We start from the raw sequence: 17,757 nt of genomic DNA, 5'->3' as shown, positions 1-17,757 counted from the left end.
TTAGTAGATAATACAAACATTTAACTCTTCTAAGTATATGTGATATTATATTAGTAGGGGATGATGTTGTAATGTTTTTAAGTTAATATATAAAATAAAATTATATTTATTAAAAATAAATTGAAATATATCAGAAAAGATGAGAGAATAATGATTGATAAATAAAAAAAAAGAAATAAAGATAGACGATTTTATAAAAAATTATAAAAATAACGGTTAATTTTAAAAAAATTAATAAATAATTATATTTTAAAAGATAAATTGAAATTTTGAAATATAAAAAAAAAAATCCTCGTTATATATAATAATTATTATATAAAGATTAAAATTTGAATTTTGAAATTTGGAAAAAAAATGATTAACCGTTAATTATAATATGAATGTAATCATAACATTCAACTTTTGAAAAAAAAAAACTTTCCTATATTCAAATATTTGAAAAATATAAATTGTCACATTGTAAACGATTTAATTAAATACATGAGCAGTTACTTTGAAAATGATAAATATTCTTATCAAATTCAATCATAACTATTACTCTATTTTAATTAACAACAGTTATTCATTTTTTAAATAAATATAATTAAAATGTACTCGCAATATATGAGTTGCAGTCAACCATACAGTGTCAGATATTGTAAATATTTTGACTAATTAAACAGATTTTTAATTAACTACAAATATAATAATCTAATCAAATGTTCTTCCTTTTTAACCGGTTTTTCTTTCCGAGAGGATTAGAATTTGTATTTGTCTGATAAGTAACGTTGTTTAATGTATTAATTTTTGGTCTGAGCAATGGGAGCATGTTCAGTGAAGGGAGTGATTGATGGGAAGTTTGAAAGTGGGTACATAGTTACAGTGAGAATGGGTTCGGAGACACTGAAGGGTATACTTTACGAAGTGGCATTGGGTGTGCATGAGAGTAAGAAATCAGAGAGAAAAAAGAGAGTTGCTGTTCATCCAAAACATAGCAGAAGTGGGTACAATTTCTTCTTTGCTCAACAGCATGCAACACTGAAGCCACTTCACCCAGGAAAAGAGGGAGAGATTCCTAGGATCATCGCTGAACTCTGGTCAAACTTAAAAGTATCCCAAAAGATGGTATGAAATCTGTTCAACATTATCTTTTATTTTTTTAATATATATATATATAAAATTTTAACGTAAAATTAAAGTTTTTTTCAAACTTGTTTACGTTTAAATTTTATTATAGTTTTGTCCTCGTCCTTTAAAAATAAATAAATATAATTTTTATAATTTGATAGTGTTAATTTTTTTTATACGTTAAATAATCTTTTAAATCGAAAATTTGAACTCTTTATACATTTAGCATGTTTAAGTTTAAATGTCACTTTAAAATATTAGTTGATACGTAAAAGAAAGATTAAAATGATTATATAAAATTATCTGTTAAGTTTAGAAATACTATAAATGTTAGCTATCAATGTTTTAACAACTACCAAAGAAATACTTTTTATCTTGGTATCTAATTAATTAATCACCAGTTTAATAATTAATTATAATTTTTTATTTATAATAATAATAATTAATAAATAATAATTTTTTATTTTATAAATTAACATTTAATTATAATAACTAATAATTTTTTATTACTAAAATTTATTATTGTTTAAGATTTTTTTTAATGAAACAAAAAATATGAAAATATTACATAAAAACCAATTTTAATTTAGAAATTAAAAGTATAAAATTTTGACACCCATTTTTGGCTTATTTTCAGAGTGCTATTTGACACCCATTTTTGATAACCTAAATTATTTTACAAATTTATTTATGTACTTTTAATAAGAGCATAACTTAATTTTGGTTTAGAAATAATCTTCCTTCTCCATAGAAGCACAATTTATTCTCGAGATTTTCTCCTGTACAATTTCCGACGTCTGTTTTCTTGGGTTTTCTCGGCAACTTCACCGCGTGTCTCTCTTTAACAGCATTCTTCACCCCAAACCACCATCTCAACCTTTTGAATTCTTCGAAGATAATAATGTTGAGAGAGAGAATAATCTCGTGTATCAAAATTACAGGTTCTTATTAGAAAAATATAACAGTAAAAATAATTTTAAATAATATACTATAAATTGAACCACTGAGAACGAGTTAATTTTTATTTTTTAAATGGCACATATACATAAAATAATGTATCTTGTTAAACGAAGAAGATTAATTTTTTTACATTGACTTATATGAATCTTTAACAATGAGTAAAAACATCGTCAAAGTTGGTATTAACGCAATAGTTTGTCTGTCCTAAAGATTTATCAAGAGATGGCGAAGAAGGATAAAGAAAGGTACAAAGTAGAAATGGAGGATTATTTGGAGAAACTGAAAATGGGTCCAGTCATCACTGATGCTGTGCCACTTCGACAATGGCCTCCCAAACTGGATGAAGTTGAAGCAAACAAAGGCAATTCAAGTAGAGAAAACGTTAATAAAGCTGCAGATAGAGTTTTTGATATGAATGCAATGCCTCAAATGATGGAGATTGAAACAAACTATATGGGTTCAAAAGAAAACTCACTTGAGGAGGGTTTATGAGCTTCTGCAAAAGGGAGAGCAGAATATAGCAATTTGAAGTTGAGATTTGAGGCAATATTTTGTCAGTTTAAAATGTTCCAAACTCAGATTTTCATGATGGTAGGTGGTGCATGACCATAAAATAAAATGCTGTTTTTTTGTTTGTTTTTGTTTTTGTAGTTCTTATTGTTTAATTTGATCAACGCTTCTTACTTGGAAAATTTGTTGGAAAAATTATTCGTGACAACAAAGAAAGTACAGAGGATTTACGTCACAGAGGAACATATCTAATCTAGTACTCTTAAAGCAGGAATAAGAAATAAATCGTTAAATATGTTTTTCTCTTTTAATTTTCATTTTCAGTAAATTTTAGAATTATTCTATTTTGAAATTTTGTATTAATTTAGTATTTTATAGTTCGAAATATGTAAATTTAGTTATTTTAATTATATTTGATTAAGTTTATTTAATATTTCGTACGCATTGAAAGATTATATTTGAGTTGTTTATACTGTGTGACACATTTTTATTTTAATGTTAAGTTAAATAATTATTTATCAAATAAACTTAACAAAATTTGATAAAAAAAATAAATTTTTGAAATCAAGTACTAGATTGATGCAAAGTTTAAAAATTGACTAATTCCAAAATTTAGACAAAAATATATTTAATCTAAAAATAAAAATCTCGATATTAAATATTATATTTTAATTATGAGATAAATAAAATAAATATCAAATCCATATTTTACTTAAAAAACAATAAAAATAAAAGTTAAATACATAATTAAAAAAACATTTAAGGTCATTTATATTATTATGCAAGAAAGATTAATTTTTTATGTACATTTTTTTAAAATTTATCTTTAATAAATAATTATTTATCAACTTTACCCTAAGTGAGTTTTTATATATCTTTTTAAAATTTAACCATTTTAAACTAAAATATTGTCAATAAAATAAATAAAACTATCTATAATAAAATTATAAAAAATATTTAATTTACTTTAATAATTAAAATTATATTATTTTGTTTATCACTAAAAAGAAAGTGAACAACCCATTTATTTTTACTGGTATCAAATAATAATTTAGGAATTTTATATAAAACTTAATTAATTAAGTTTGTTCTTGAAAATGCTATGGTGATTTTAGTTTAGAGATTTGAGATGGAGGAGTACGTGGAGGACATTTTGACCTATCAATTGGGTCCTCTCTGCCCTACTCGCGCCAAACCAAATCTTTATCTCTTCTTCTTCTTTCATAGCAATCAATCCATTTGTAGCAAGTGAAGTTGCAGTTGCAGGTGTGTGCCTCATGGAGTCTGTTATTCCTCGATGCCTTCCTCCATTTCCAATCTCATCTTCAACACAATACCGAAGTCAGTTTTTTCTTCTCTATATGCGTTGATTCGAATTTGAGATTGCAAAATCTAGTTAGTTAGTTTTTTTTTGAATGAATTTTTCTTTCATTCTTTGAATTCTCAATTGAAAGTTGTGTTGTTTTCAGGAAAAGCTCATGTGGTTAAATCAAACCTGAGCCATCAAAATGACAGCTCTGCTTCCGCTCACACAGACCACGCCTCAAAGGTGATGCAAACAGACTTGTTTTATCATTCGAGGATAATTGATGAATCGTAATAAGAATAACGCTTGATAACTAATTACTCGTATATTCCGTGCATCTGCATTGCATTGTGGGTCAAAACTTTGAATAATGACTTTCTGTTTATGGAGCTCGAGAGATTAAGCCATCAGTGAAGCATAGCCATGATTATTTGATTAGTGAGCCTGGAGAAGTTATACTATGTCTGCCACCACCATGGTCGTAACCATTCTCCGCACAATACTTAATTGAATTTGATTAATTCTTAATTGTGGTTAAGAAATTTGCTTCACATGGAGATTGATTGTGATCATGGACGCATGGTAATTGCAAAATTTTCGGGAGCATGTGCCATAAGTTGCAACATTATTTCAATAGAAATGAATGTATGACATAAACCTCAAAGTTGTGCAAAGACTTTGCTGTAATTGTAGTTTGGTAGTTTAGTAGTTTACTTTCCCCCGAAGCATTTCATGAGTCATACTAATCGAAAGTTCTCCCTCTCATGCAGGAACTTCAAGTGCCAGTTTCCAGACGTCATTGTCTTACGGGTTTGTGTTCAACTCTAGTGTTGATCAGTGATTATGCCGCACCTATTTTTGTTCCTAAGGCAAATGCTGTGGATGGAATGATGGAAAAACCCGTTTGCAGAAATTGTTTGGGAAGTGGTGCTGTGCTTTGTAAGTTGTGATAAAATATTGCTTTTTCAGTGCTTCATTCCTCTTAATTGCATTATATGGATTTACAAATAGGATATAATCCATAGTAGCATGTCTACTTGTTATAAGCTCATTTAGTAGTTCCCACATTACTCTGCTGATAGGAGAAATAAAATTTTCTGCAATTATAAATCTTGGCGGAGTTGAACCTTGTTTCTGTAAGATGCTGAGGATGAGTAGCATGATCATAAGCAAATAGAAACACTGAGACAATTTGATCTTTGTAGGACATTGCTAGTGTATCCTTCTGCTTCCCATTTCAAAAGTTTGGTAATTAGACATTATGAGTTAAATAGTCGCTAATTAAAACAAGTTGGTAAATATAATGTGATTGATTGTTGTTGAAGATTGCTTCCATGTTATTCATGATGTATATGTTGCAATTTTATCAGTTTGAGACCAGTGGATGTTTCTTAATACATACGATGTTTACCTTTTCATTTAGGTGACATGTGTGGTGGTACAGGAAAATGGAAAGCTCTAAACAGGAAGCGAGCTAAAGATGTTTACGAATTTACTGAGTGTCCAAATTGTTATGGTATGAACTCCATTTTTACTTGACCCCATTTATATTAGCTTCTAGAGGTGATAACAATGGCATGGTTTAATTCAAATCATTTTTGAAGTTGGTGTTAAGAATTGCTTTTTGTTGACATGCTTTGCTGTTAGGAACCCTATCAGTAGCTAGTTAGCCATTTTTTAGTTTTATTAGAGAGGTAGTTTGCTGGGGATGGGATAATTAAAGAAATAAGGGGTGTTGCCTATAAATTGTTGTCAGCGAAAACCAAATAATGAACCATGAACGGACCAGGAACCATGATCAACAGCCAAAAGCATGATATGCTATCACGTTGTTCTCAAGGACTTGTTTGTGGCAAGTCTCTAAGGTTTAAACATACCCCTCCCAGACTTGCAGGAAGAAAATACATGAAGAAAATCTTGGTTTGTAACTTGCTCATGTACAAGTTATATTCAAAAGCTTGTAATTTGAAATTTATAGAAGTCATTTGTTCCTCATGCATATAATCTCACACTTTTACTAACTTGTTTTGTAAGTTCGATATCAAATCATTCCAGAATTATTAGATCCCTCTCTCACAAATCTCACATTACTCGGTTTTACACAATTTCACGTCTTTATTTTATTTTGTGTCGGTGTTTGCTTGGATGTTTACAAACATCATTTGTTTTTCACGCATGTAATGTAATATCTCACCTTTAATAATGCTGTGAGTTCGGAAAATGATAAGATTCCCCTCTCAATCCCTTTTCTTATTTATTTTGTATGTATAAGTGACTCCGGCTTTGGTTGGTTTTAGATATTTTCAATAGATCATCTTTTGATTTGAGCCAGTAAAATGTGTAGAGATGTTAGAATGCTCATCAAGTAGACAAATGATAATTGTAGGCTTGGAAGTTTAAAAAAATCATTGCTTTTTCAGGCATGTCATCTCATCTGATACTCTTTAGTAACTTAAACTTGATGTCCAAGCCTTTCCAGAATGATAGATAAGATCTCCCTCTCTTAATACCTTTCTCAGTTTATGTTGTACATGTAATTGAATACCACTTTGCTCTGCTTGGTTATAAATCATCTTTTTGATTTGAGCTAGCAAAATGTCTGGACATGTTAAGTTGCTCATCTGATATTCAAAATCATTTGTAAGCTTGAAATTGCAAGTGTACAAAAATCATTCGTGAGGTTAGCCTCTCAAATATCTTGAGCTTTAGTGCAATTCCTCTTTTGGTTAAGTTACCAGAATTGTACGAGAGAATAATACACATTTTTTATTTTGGTCTTTTTTCTTTTACTTCTCTATCTTGAATCCAGATCTAGTTCTATCATTTTTTACTGCACTTAAAAAGCACATGTTTTGTTTTTCCTTTTACCATATCACAATTTTGTTTTCTTATTCAAGTAATGAAAATTTTATCCATGTTCTTCTGCACACTTTATACTTGTTTTTATTTTATATATGGAAGTTGTTGAGTGGAGGGAAAGGACAAGGAAGGGGAGGGAGGGAAGAGAAGGAGAGGAAGTTACCTCTATTTGGATACACTCAAAATAAGGGAACTATTATCCTGTTCTTTGAGTTAAAGAAGAGGGAATGACCTTACCCTCCGAGAAAATCTTTCAAGCTAGGGTTGGTCGGGTCATTTTTCTCATCTCTTCCCTGCCCTTTCTTTACCTTATCCAACCATAACACTGTTATTCTAGTATTGCCATCGGCAGAGTTCTATTGTATGATTGATCATTAACATAGGATATAAAAACTACAGGTCGAGGAAAGCTTGTCTGCCCTGTTTGTTTAGGAACCGGTTTGCCAAACAATAAAGGTCTCCTGAGGAGGCCCGATGCACGGAAACTGCTTGATAAGATGTATAATGGACGGCTAATTCCAAACTCTTAGAAGGTAAACTTTCTGCGTCATGCTTCTAAGTAAAGTCACTGATGTCTTCAATGCTAATCTTCTGTTGCCGTTGTTCACTCTACTACATCACTTTCAGACGTAAATTTGTGCAAAACTGAGGCCTGCTAGTACTGTTTTTTGGCGCAATGATTGTGATGTTATTCACCAGTTAACAAAGCCAGTGACTGCATTGGTAATCAACTTCTAGCACAGAACATGTTACTGAGGGGTTTTTGTTTCTATTTTTGGTCTGGATGCATTACAGAACTCTAACCATCGGCTTGGTTATCAACCTTATGATTTTCATGGTTCTGTATGAAAAATGTCCATGTCCGTCGTCATGTTCGTGCAGACTGTATCGAGTTGCAAGACCCATATATTATGTAAACATCGAGCAAATACTTCCAGCAAGAGTAGCTATTTAGGTTCCTATTCAGCTCCCAAGTAAATCTGTAAATGTTTATGCAAATAGTGTACACTTAAGGTAATAAATCCTTGAAGACCTTAATATCATGACTCATTAATAGTATGTAGATTATAACTTTTTTAAATTTATCATAGTACTTTAAAAAATGAATGAGTACATCACGAATACTCAGAATGCTGATAAGAAAAAAACAAAAAAACAAACGAATTGTCAGAATAACCGAGGTCAAAATTGCACTTATATAAAATATACTGCTTTTGGCTCTCACTGAACCTAAAAAATATAATTGTTGGTGAATATTTTTTGTTAACAATACCACTGCATAGTTCAGTATTAATGAATTAAGATTACTAATAGATAGGTTTTTTTTTTTACTAGAATGATGATATAATATTGCATGTTATATTTATTTTAATAATATTCTATGTTTAATTTTTATGAAAATAACTTATTTGTTTTTAGTACTGGCTTTTAAAAAAGCTGTTATTTGTTAATTATGTTTAAAGTATAATAATATTTTTAGCTATATCTTTACTCCTCACCTATTTTTAATAAGTTTACATCTTTATCAAGACAGTAGAAATGAAATGACAGTGTATTAGTGGCAGAGAGTTTGAATGATTTATAAAACACCTATGCTTAAATTTGATCTTTTCTGAAAACATCAAAATTAGAAGCATTTAATATAGAGTGCAACGGGAAAAAGTACAGTATGGAATTTATAATTAAGAGGTATTATTTTCTTAATTATTATCTAAATCCGAAAAAAAAAACCTTTATTTCCTTGTGAACTAATGAAGTTTGCCAAAGAATAAATTAAGAATAATAATAATATACATACATATTTATTCTATATATGCATATATTAAATATATTTTTTATTTTTCTTTTCATATAAATTTATAACCTTTATCTCTTAAGGTATATTTCAAATATGATTAATGTTTTGAGTGTTTATAAATCATTTTCAAAAACTAAAAAAAGTTGTCACTACTTTGCATGAAGAAAGATTAAAAGTGAGAGAGAGAAAATAAACAAATTTTTTTTTTATCTAGTTAGAGATAAATAAATAAAAATATTTTTTTAGAAAAAGTTAAATTTATATTTTTATTAACTTTAGTTTTAATTTAAATTGATTTTTTTTTCGGTGTTTTCTTCCCAATCACACATCATGTATGGTGGGGTTTTTGACGAGTACGTAGAGAGTGAATAAGTGGGAATTTTTCGTATAGAACGCTTATTTGTCTTCTCCAGAGAATGATTGGTAGAGAATGAATAAATACCAAACAACAATGAATAAAAACCAAACAAACAAATGAGTATAACAGAGTGTGAGAGAGAGATAAGATTTAAGGAATAATAAATAACATACATAATAAATCAACGTGAGTTCTTCCCTTTCGTAGTCAAACATCATTAGTTTCCAGATTCTGAATCCTTGTTTCTGCCCAAAACTGAATCCCAATTCAATACCATGAGTTCCTCAACCACAGTGAGGAAGCTAGAGGTTGTGTCCCCTGTTCCTGCGGACATAGACATTGCTAACTCCGTCGAACCTGTTCACATATCCGAGATTGCCAAAGACCTCAACCTCAGTCCCAATCACTATGATCTTTACGGAAAATATAAGGCCAAGGTAATTCGCCATTCAGATTTGAGTTACAGGAATCCGATTCATTTAGTTTCTTTATGATGGTATCTGTGCGATCATGTTTCCCTGTTAGATTTCAGTTTCGTGCAACTATAAAAGGTTTTCAGTGTACGCCTTAGTTTTTTGTATCAGAAACTTGTGGATAATTTTGGTTGAATGCATTGATGTGATGATATTAGTCTTATAGTTTAGCTGAACAGTGATTTGGATGTGCAGGTTTTGTTGTCAGTTCTTGATGACCTTCAAGGATCGCAAGATGGGTATTATGTTGTGGTGGGAGGCATTACCCCAACTCCTCTCGGGGAAGGGAAATCTACTACCACAGTGGGTCTCTGTCAAGCTTTAGGTGCTTTTCTTGATAAAAAGGTAGACTTTTTTCTTTTTCTACATTTACAGCAGTGTGCCATGTTACCTATTGATTTGATACCGATCTGAATCTGGATGGTTTATAGTCTCTTAAACTCTATCATTAGGATCTTTTGATGTTACTGCTTTTGGATCAGATTGATGTTTTTTGTTTTTTACTTTGAGCATCTGGTCTGAAACCTTGTTTATTTTAAAACTTTATTGTTCATTCACCATTTAGAACTGCACTGGTTGTGAGGGTCCAAGGTACCAATATTGGCAAAAGCTATAATTTTTAATTGCATGTCAAAGTTATGCTGGATATGTAATCACAGCTTATCTCTTTTTGTTAGGTAGTTACCTGCGTTCGTCAACCATCACAAGGACCTACTTTTGGCATTAAAGGAGGTGCAGCTGGTGGTGGCTATAGCCAAGTTATTCCCATGGATGAATTCAATCTCCATCTAACAGGAGATATTCATGCAATAACTGCAGCAAACAATCTTCTAGCTGCTGCAATTGATACACGGATTTTCCATGAATCAACGCAGTCGGATAAGGCTCTTTTTAACCGATTGTGCCCTCCAAATAAAGAAGGAAAAAGGAGCTTCAGTGATGTCATGTTCAGGCGTCTTAAGAAGCTTGGAATTTCAAAGACCAACCCAGATGATCTTACACCAGAAGAAGTAAATAAATTTGCAAGGCTTGATATTGACCCGAATTCTATTACGTGGAGGAGAGTAATGGACATCAATGACCGATTCTTGAGAAAAATTACTATTGGGCAGGGACCTGATGAGAAAGGAATGGTAAGAGAAACAGCATTTGATATTTCAGTTGCTAGTGAGATAATGGCTGTTTTGGCACTGACAACATCCTTAGCTGATATGAGAGAGCGACTTGGGAAAATGGTTATTGGAAATAGCAAGAGTGGTGACCCTGTCAGTGCTGATGATCTAGGTGTTGGAGGTGCCTTGGCAGTTTTAATGAAGGATGCCATCCACCCTACCCTTATGCAGACCCTGGAAGGAACTCCTGTTCTTGTTCATGCAGGTCCGTTTGCAAATATTGCTCATGGGAATTCTTCCATTGTGGCTGATAAGATTGCACTGAAGTTGGTTGGACCAGGTGGATTTGTAGTTACTGAAGCTGGTTTTGGTGCTGATATTGGAGCAGAAAAGTTTATGAACATTAAGTGTCGTTATAGTGGTTTGACACCTCAATGTGCAATTATTGTGGCAACAATAAGGGCACTAAAAATGCATGGTGGAGGGCCAGCTGTTGTTGCTGGAAGACCTCTTGATCATGCATATTTGACTGAAAATGTTGCCCTGGTTGAGGCTGGTTGTGTGAATATGGCACGACATATATCAAATACAAAATCTTACGGTGTAAATGTTGTTGTTGCTATCAACAAGTTTTCAACTGACACTGAAGCCGAACTAAATGCGGTTCGGAGTGCTGCCTTAGCTGCTGGAGCTTATGATGCTGTAATTTGTTCCCATCACGCACATGGTGGCAAAGGAGCTGTAAGTGCATTAACTTCCTGTCTTACATTTTGAGCAACAAAGAAGCCATAGGCCACACGGCCTTTTACCTTCACACAAAAGTATAGGATGGTGAGCTATAAAAATCAGTAAAACCAAAGGAGAAAAATAGATGAAAGTAACACAATAGATCACTTTTGATTAAGTTGTTTGTGGCGTAGCATATTTGAATGAAAAATTTAGCTTTGAGCTGTCTTTAATTTTTCACCTGCTAGACGAACTGTTTATTGAGCATTGTTACCCTCATGAATTTTATTTTTGTGTTGGATCAAATATCCAAGTAGTGCTTGTGGCAGCACATATCTATATCCACCCCATGCCTAGAAAATGGAACCATTTCATGGATACAAGTAGCAGCACAATTTAGTTTCTATACATGCCTGTCACAGTATATAATACAAATCATGGTATCATTCAGTTAGTAATAATGTTCACTGTTTGCTAAGGTATGACTTGTCATGATTCAGGTTGACCTGGGCATTGCTGTTCAAAAAGCTTGTGAGAATGTGACACAGCCATTGAAGTTCCTGTATCCTCTGGATCTGAGTATAAAAGAGAAAATAGAGGCAATAGCAAAGTCATATGGAGCCAGTGGCGTTGAGTACTCTGAGCAGGTGATCTTATCTCTTTACATATTAGATATAGCAACTCACTTGAAATAGGAATGAGAAAATAAAACACTAAATAGAAACCGTGGACATAATTCTATGCCGGTGCAAGTTTCTTTGGGAGGGGGGGAAAGAAACAACCTTAAAGACGGGCAAAAAACCTCACAAATCAAAGCACTACACAAACTACAACTTCACAATGTTTTAGTGTTCTTGTTCTTACCTAATCCTTGTTAAATGTACCTATAATTGTTTATTTGTTAACGAAAAAGAGTTCTCCTTTTACCTTCTAATTTGCTGCATTCTTGTTATCAAACTAGGCTGAGAAGCAGATTGAGATGTACAGCAAGCAAGGGTTTTCTGGTCTTCCAATCTGCATGGCTAAGACTCAGTATTCTTTCTCAGACAATGCTGCGGCAAAGGGAGCTCCAAGTGGGTTTGTCTTACCCATAAGGGATGTAAGAGCTAGTATAGGTGCTGGGTTTATTTATCCTTTAGTTGGAACAATGAGTACAATGCCAGGGCTTCCAACGAGGCCATGCTTCTATGACATTGATATTGATACAACAACTGGAAAAGTCACTGGTCTCTCATAAACCTCAAGTCACTCACCCTATGGCCTACCAGAACCTTTCTGCATCTCATTTACAAGTCCCTTTGTGATGTTCATGAATGTCATGTCACATTAACATTCCTCCTTGATGTTTTGTTCGTGTTTGTTTGCATAATTTAAGGAGAGATTATGATTATATCTGTGTTCTTATATCTACTTCTGATATGCAATTGAATTGATGTAAACTCCTGGTGACTGATACTTGTCATGCACACTGAAATCACGTACAAATGGAGAAGTTTAAGTTTCATCATTTGGAGAATGTGGTCACTGGTATTTTTGGTATAAATGGAGGAGATAAAACTATACAAGTGTGGCACTGATGGGTGAAAAGATTGAAAAACTTCTGTTAAGATGGTTTGGATAAGGTCACTAGAACTATTTGAGTAGAGTAGATTGTATGATTATGTGGAATGGGGTTAGATGAAACCAAAAAAGATATTAAGAGGAAATTGTTTAGAGAAATGTTACTGTAAAACTCCTGAGATATCAGTTTTTAATTAAGTTCAATGAATGGTAGTTTGTTTTTCACTTACTTTCCATCTATTTTTCTTCTTCTACTACTAGTTTTTCATCTAATTTTTTTTCTTCCACTTCCTCAGCTATTTTTTTCACGTTACCAATGGAGAGCATTAATGAAATAAGGTTTTATTGATGTTGTTTGCTCACAGTTCACTATAATTTTTATATAAATCCACATTTCGTCAAAGAAATGTTTTTATTTTCTAGATTTTACACGTTCGCGTGATCAATTTTTTGGTATTTTTGTACAGGTAATTTTGGTTCTCAACTTTTAAAGAAATATGTGAATTCAAATCCATTTATCTTAAGAACTAGCTATCTTTTCTAAAGTTAAGAGGGATTAAATGTACACACTTTTTAAAATCTTAAAATAGATTCATATTTATCCGAAAATATAAAAATTGAGTCGGCTTTCAGAACATTAATCGAGTAAATAGTTTGATCATTAATCAAGTAGGCTTTCAGAACACTGCATAAATTTGGTTTCAAGAGACAAGATTTATAAATGTCTTGAACCCGATTCTCTTTATTTAAAGAAAATTAGAGAAAGAGCTAGAGTGAGGATCACTTATTCAACTACTTGACAGACAAAACTCACAAGCCAAAACAGTTGTTAAAAATTCATACAACTTCATTAATTGAACTCATCCTTTAACGTAAGTGGCTCCTCGGACAGTCACATGCAAGAGCAATCTAATCTTCCTTACTGTGGGTAAAGTGGCATCTGAAAAAGCAAATAATGTAAAAGTAACCCAAAGGCACCACTGAAAACCACAAGTTTCAGATGAGATAAAAGAAACTCAACAAATAGATAGATATCTACGAAACTTCTTTGGCAGCAGCAATAACAGCTTCCTTGGTGAGACCAAACTCCTTGTATATTTTTCCTGCTGGAGCACTTGCTCCAAATCGATCAATGCCTATGGCCTTGCCTTTGCTTCCAACAATCTTTCCCCATCCAAATGTTGATCCTGCTTCAATGCTAACTCTAGCTGTTACAGAAGCAGGAAGAACACTCTCCTTGTATTCCTCTGATTGCTCATCAAAAAGTTCCCAGCTAACAAAAGAAACAACTCTCACAGCCTTTCCTTCCTTCCTTAGTTCCTCAGCAGCAGCAGCAGCAATTTCCAACTCAGAACCAGTTCCAATCAAGATCACATCAGGTTTGTTACCTGATGAGTTGTCTGAAATGGTGTAGCCACCCTTTTCAACTCCCTCGATGGAAGTTCCCGGAAGTTGAGCCAACTTTTGCCTTGAAAGTGCAAGAATCGAGGGTCTCTTCCTGTTAACCACAGCAACTTTGTATGATCCTGCAGTTTCATTACCATCAGCTGGTCGAAGCATCAAAATATTTGGCATTGCTCTGAAACTTGCCAAGTGCTCTATTGGCTGATGAGTTGGTCCATCCTCTCCCAGTCCAATGGAATCATGAGTCATCACGTAAATCACTCCAGCTTCACTCAGTGCAGAAATCCTTATGGCTGCTCTCATGTAGTCTGTGAACACAAAGAAAGTTGCACAGTATGGAATGAATCCAGGGCTGTGAAGAGCAATGCCATTGCAGATTGCTCCCATTCCGTGTTCTCTAACACCGAATCTGACATTTCGCTCTTCAGGAGTACCCTTTTGGAAATCTCCATACGATTTCAACAGGGTCATGTTGGAAGAGGCCAGATCCGCACTTCCACCAATCAGACCAGGAAGAACCTTAACAAGAGCATTTAGATTCTGCTGAGACAGATTTCTTGTAGCATCAGCAGGACTTTCTGGAGTGTATGTCTGCAAGTTGAAATCAAATCAGAAGGGTTGTTGTCAGTAATCACAAACATTTGATAGAAGTCAAGTTTTATTTGAAGGCTATGCACTCATGAAGCCACGATTGTAACTTGGTCCATTTGACCTCCGTCACGGGACAATTGATATCATTTACAACAATTTCTTTCTCATCAATTGTTCCACTAAGAATCTCTCTAGCATTGTGACTTGATACACCTGACTTTCATTATAGGACAATTGTGCAACCCGCAATACTAATGATGTATACCACAGTAAAAATATTAGGAGAAACCTAGAAGTTTGTTTGTTTACTCACAGGAAGTGCTTTCTCCCAACCAGCTGGCAATTCACCGGTAAAGATAGCCTTCAGATCTGCAGCTTCAGCACTGTATTTCTTCTCATATTCAGCAAACTTGGCATTCCACTCAGCTTCAAGTTTGGAACCTTCAGCGGCATGGCGACTCCAATGCCTAAGAAAAAAAGAGTAGAGAAAGTTACATTCTAGATCTGAAATCTCATCATAGTAATTGGAAACAACACATCTCTAACGGTAACGTTCACACTTTTTAACGTCTTCTGGCACATGGAAAGGTTCGTATGGCCATCCAAGATTCTTCCTTGTAGCATCCACTTCTTTAGCACCTAATGCACTTCCGTGAACACTGTAAGAGTTAGCTTTGTTTGGAGAACCAAATCCAATGGTAGTGGTTACCTGTGAAACAGTAATCACAGATGAAAAGAAAACTGATAAAACACTCCAAAGAAAAACATATCAAAATGCTTTATTTTTGCTTCAATCATGTCGTGTAAGTTGTTACTAACCTTAATCAAAGTTGGTTTGTCTTTGACAGCCTTTGCTTCCTTGATGGCTGCACGAATTTCATCATACCCAGTGTTTCCATTCTTCACCCAAATCACATGCCATCCAAGTGCTTCAAAACGTTGATCAACATTCTCAGTGAATGCAATCTCAGTGTCACCATCAATGGAAATGTGGTTGTCATCATAGAGTGCAATAAGCTTCCCCAGACCCCAGTGACCAGCAAGTGAACATGCTTCGTTCGAAATTCCCTCCATTTGACAACCATCACCCAATATAACATATCTGCAAGAGTCAATAAAGCGAAAACTAATCTCATTGGCAACACAACAGGCATTGCAAAGTGCATAAATCACTGAACAAGATGTAGTTTTCTCACGTGTAATGGTCAACAATCTCATTGTCAGGCTTGTTAAATCTTGCTGCCAAGTGTTTCTCAGCCAGTGCTAATCCAACAGCATTGGCAATTCCCTGACCCAGAGGACCTAAACAAAGTACGAGGATAAGCAACAGAACTCAGCAAAAAAGGCTCATTATGATAACATAAACTAAAGAAACATCTAACCAGTGGTCACTTCAACTCCAAGTGTCTCAAAGTTCTCAGGATGTCCGGGAGTCCTGCTTTCCCATTGTCGGAAATCCTTCAGGTCTTCTTCCTATATTATGTAACACAAAAACAATAAATTCAGCCATTGAAGATCACATAAATTCAAAAGCTTTAAAATTACGTTTCCATCAAAAGTCATTTATTCTCAGGAATATTAAGATACATACACCACCTCACAACTTATCAAACGTAATTATGTTTAGATACAGATAACATAAAAGTTCACAAACTTAGCATATATGATAAAATGTGATCATTCATCTGAATTAAATTGTAAGGGCAGAGTGCAGCAAGCAATACATTGTACAAATGCAGATTGCACGAGGATCAAAGATCTCAGTCACGGAATCAAATTAGTAAAAGGACTAAAACCACTAGTGAAGAAATGAGAAGCAATGAACCAACCTGAACACTGTCATAGCCTGCAAGATGAAGGAGAGCATATTGGAGCATGCAGCCATGTCCAGCAGACAAAATGAAGCGGTCACGGTTGAACCAAGTGGGGTTCTTAGGATTGTACCTCATGACTTCATCGTAGAGAATGTGGCCCATTGGAGCACACCCCATGGGGAGACCAGGGTGGCCAGAGTTGGCCTTTTCAACCGCATCAATGGCCAGAAAGCGAATGGTGTTGATGGATTTCTCGACCAGAGAAACCTCGGTGGTCTGGTCCAGTGTCTCAACAGCAGCGGCTCGAACAACACTGGTGGAAGCACCCCTTCTACGTGAACCTGCAGAGAAGGTGGCTGCTTTGCATGGAGGATGAGACTTGAGGCCAGAGAATGATGGGAAAGAGAGTGAAACACGATCAGAAGAAGAGCCATGAAGGTACACGGCACGGGCCAAAAGGGCCTGAGACAGATGCAGAGAGGATGAGGATGCCATAGCTTATTAAGTTAAGCTTAAGAGGTTCAAAAATGGAACCAAGATCAAAGTCAAAATCAGCCACTTAGGTGAGTGGCTGTTGAGTGTAGTAGTAGAAGAAGTGATGAAAAAGAAGAAGAAGAAGAAGAAGAAAGTGTTGTGGTGTGTTGGTGAGATTGAGAGAGGAAAAGGGTAGTTGATGATCTATAGAGTCCTTGTTCTTGCGGTCCACATGTTATGGCCAATCTTAGCCTATGCTTCTGGCTATCTTCTTCCCACTTCTCTGCCTCTCATATTTCCTTCATAACTTGGAGGATAATAATTTATACTATCATATTATACTTTATTCCACCTCTCATAACTTTTTAACAGTATATTCTCATCTTATTCTTCCCCTAAATATTTTTATCCTTTCCTAATGTCTACGTACATGCATCTAAATTTATTTTCTAAATTTAAATATTATTTTTGGAAATTTCAAGTGAAGTCGGTTCTAACTCATAACTATTTTAAGAAGTGAGATTTACTTGTATATTATAAAATTGATTTATTTTTAGTCATCATGAAACTTTTAACCATTTTACAAACATAAAAGTGTTTTGTATAATCTTATGTTAATTTATAGTATATAAAATGATATAAATCTTATTTTATTAATTAATTTTGTAAAATTAAATTAAATTTAAAAATTTGTATATTGTTATT

At 33.7% G+C, this 17,757-nt stretch overlaps 4 protein-coding genes across 6 annotated transcripts; 3 read left to right on the top strand and 1 right to left on the bottom strand.

The window, feature by feature from the left end:
* The first annotated feature begins 798 nt into the window (after positions 1-798).
* On the top strand, positions 799-2,559 carry LOC114191460 (high mobility group B protein 15-like). Its single transcript, XM_028080632.1, has 2 exons — positions 799-1,104; positions 2,278-2,559. The coding sequence occupies exons 1-2, from the start codon at positions 799-801 to the stop codon at positions 2,557-2,559; spliced, it is 588 nt and encodes a 195-aa protein (XP_027936433.1).
* Positions 2,560-3,688: 1,129 nt separating this feature from the next.
* Positions 3,689-7,805, top strand: LOC114190120 (protein PHOTOSYSTEM I ASSEMBLY 2, chloroplastic). 3 transcript variants are annotated; one of them, XM_028078889.1, is made up of 7 exons: positions 3,689-3,918; positions 4,047-4,126; positions 4,654-4,822; positions 5,307-5,399; positions 6,304-6,369; positions 7,142-7,275; positions 7,370-7,805. In XM_028078889.1, the coding sequence occupies exons 1-6, from the start codon at positions 3,855-3,857 to the stop codon at positions 7,270-7,272; spliced, it is 603 nt and encodes a 200-aa protein (XP_027934690.1). In that variant the 5' UTR covers positions 3,689-3,854; the 3' UTR covers positions 7,273-7,275; positions 7,370-7,805. The 3 variants fall into 3 exon arrangements, with proteins under 3 accessions (XP_027934690.1, XP_027934691.1, XP_027934693.1); XM_028078890.1 differs by lacking the exon at positions 6,304-6,369; XM_028078892.1 differs by lacking the exon at positions 7,370-7,805 and having other exon boundaries at positions 6,304-6,370.
* Positions 7,806-8,995: 1,190 nt separating this feature from the next.
* On the top strand, positions 8,996-12,619 carry LOC114191596 (formate--tetrahydrofolate ligase). Its single transcript, XM_028080866.1, has 5 exons — positions 8,996-9,335; positions 9,567-9,716; positions 10,049-11,224; positions 11,710-11,856; positions 12,171-12,619. Exons 1-5 carry the CDS (start codon positions 9,174-9,176, stop codon positions 12,444-12,446), a joined length of 1,911 nt encoding a protein of 636 aa, XP_027936667.1. The 5' UTR covers positions 8,996-9,173; the 3' UTR covers positions 12,447-12,619.
* An 868-nt stretch (positions 12,620-13,487) lies between these two features.
* LOC114190750 (transketolase, chloroplastic) lies at positions 13,488-17,353 on the bottom strand. Its single transcript, XM_028079756.1, has 7 exons — positions 16,594-17,353; positions 16,147-16,237; positions 15,961-16,066; positions 15,584-15,866; positions 15,325-15,473; positions 15,078-15,231; positions 13,488-14,764 (listed from the first exon to the last, which is right to left on the bottom strand). The coding sequence occupies exons 1-7, from the start codon at positions 17,071-17,073 to the stop codon at positions 13,805-13,807; spliced, it is 2,223 nt and encodes a 740-aa protein (XP_027935557.1). The 5' UTR covers positions 17,074-17,353; the 3' UTR covers positions 13,488-13,804.
* Positions 17,354-17,757: the final 404 nt, after the last annotated feature.

This window comes from Vigna unguiculata, chromosome 7, assembly GCF_004118075.2.
Source record: "Vigna unguiculata cultivar IT97K-499-35 chromosome 7, ASM411807v1, whole genome shotgun sequence".
NCBI classification, from domain to species: domain Eukaryota; kingdom Viridiplantae; phylum Streptophyta; class Magnoliopsida; order Fabales; family Fabaceae; genus Vigna; species Vigna unguiculata.
The sequence above is the reverse complement of the archived record's forward strand: the minus strand, read 5'-3'. Positions and strand labels throughout refer to the sequence as shown.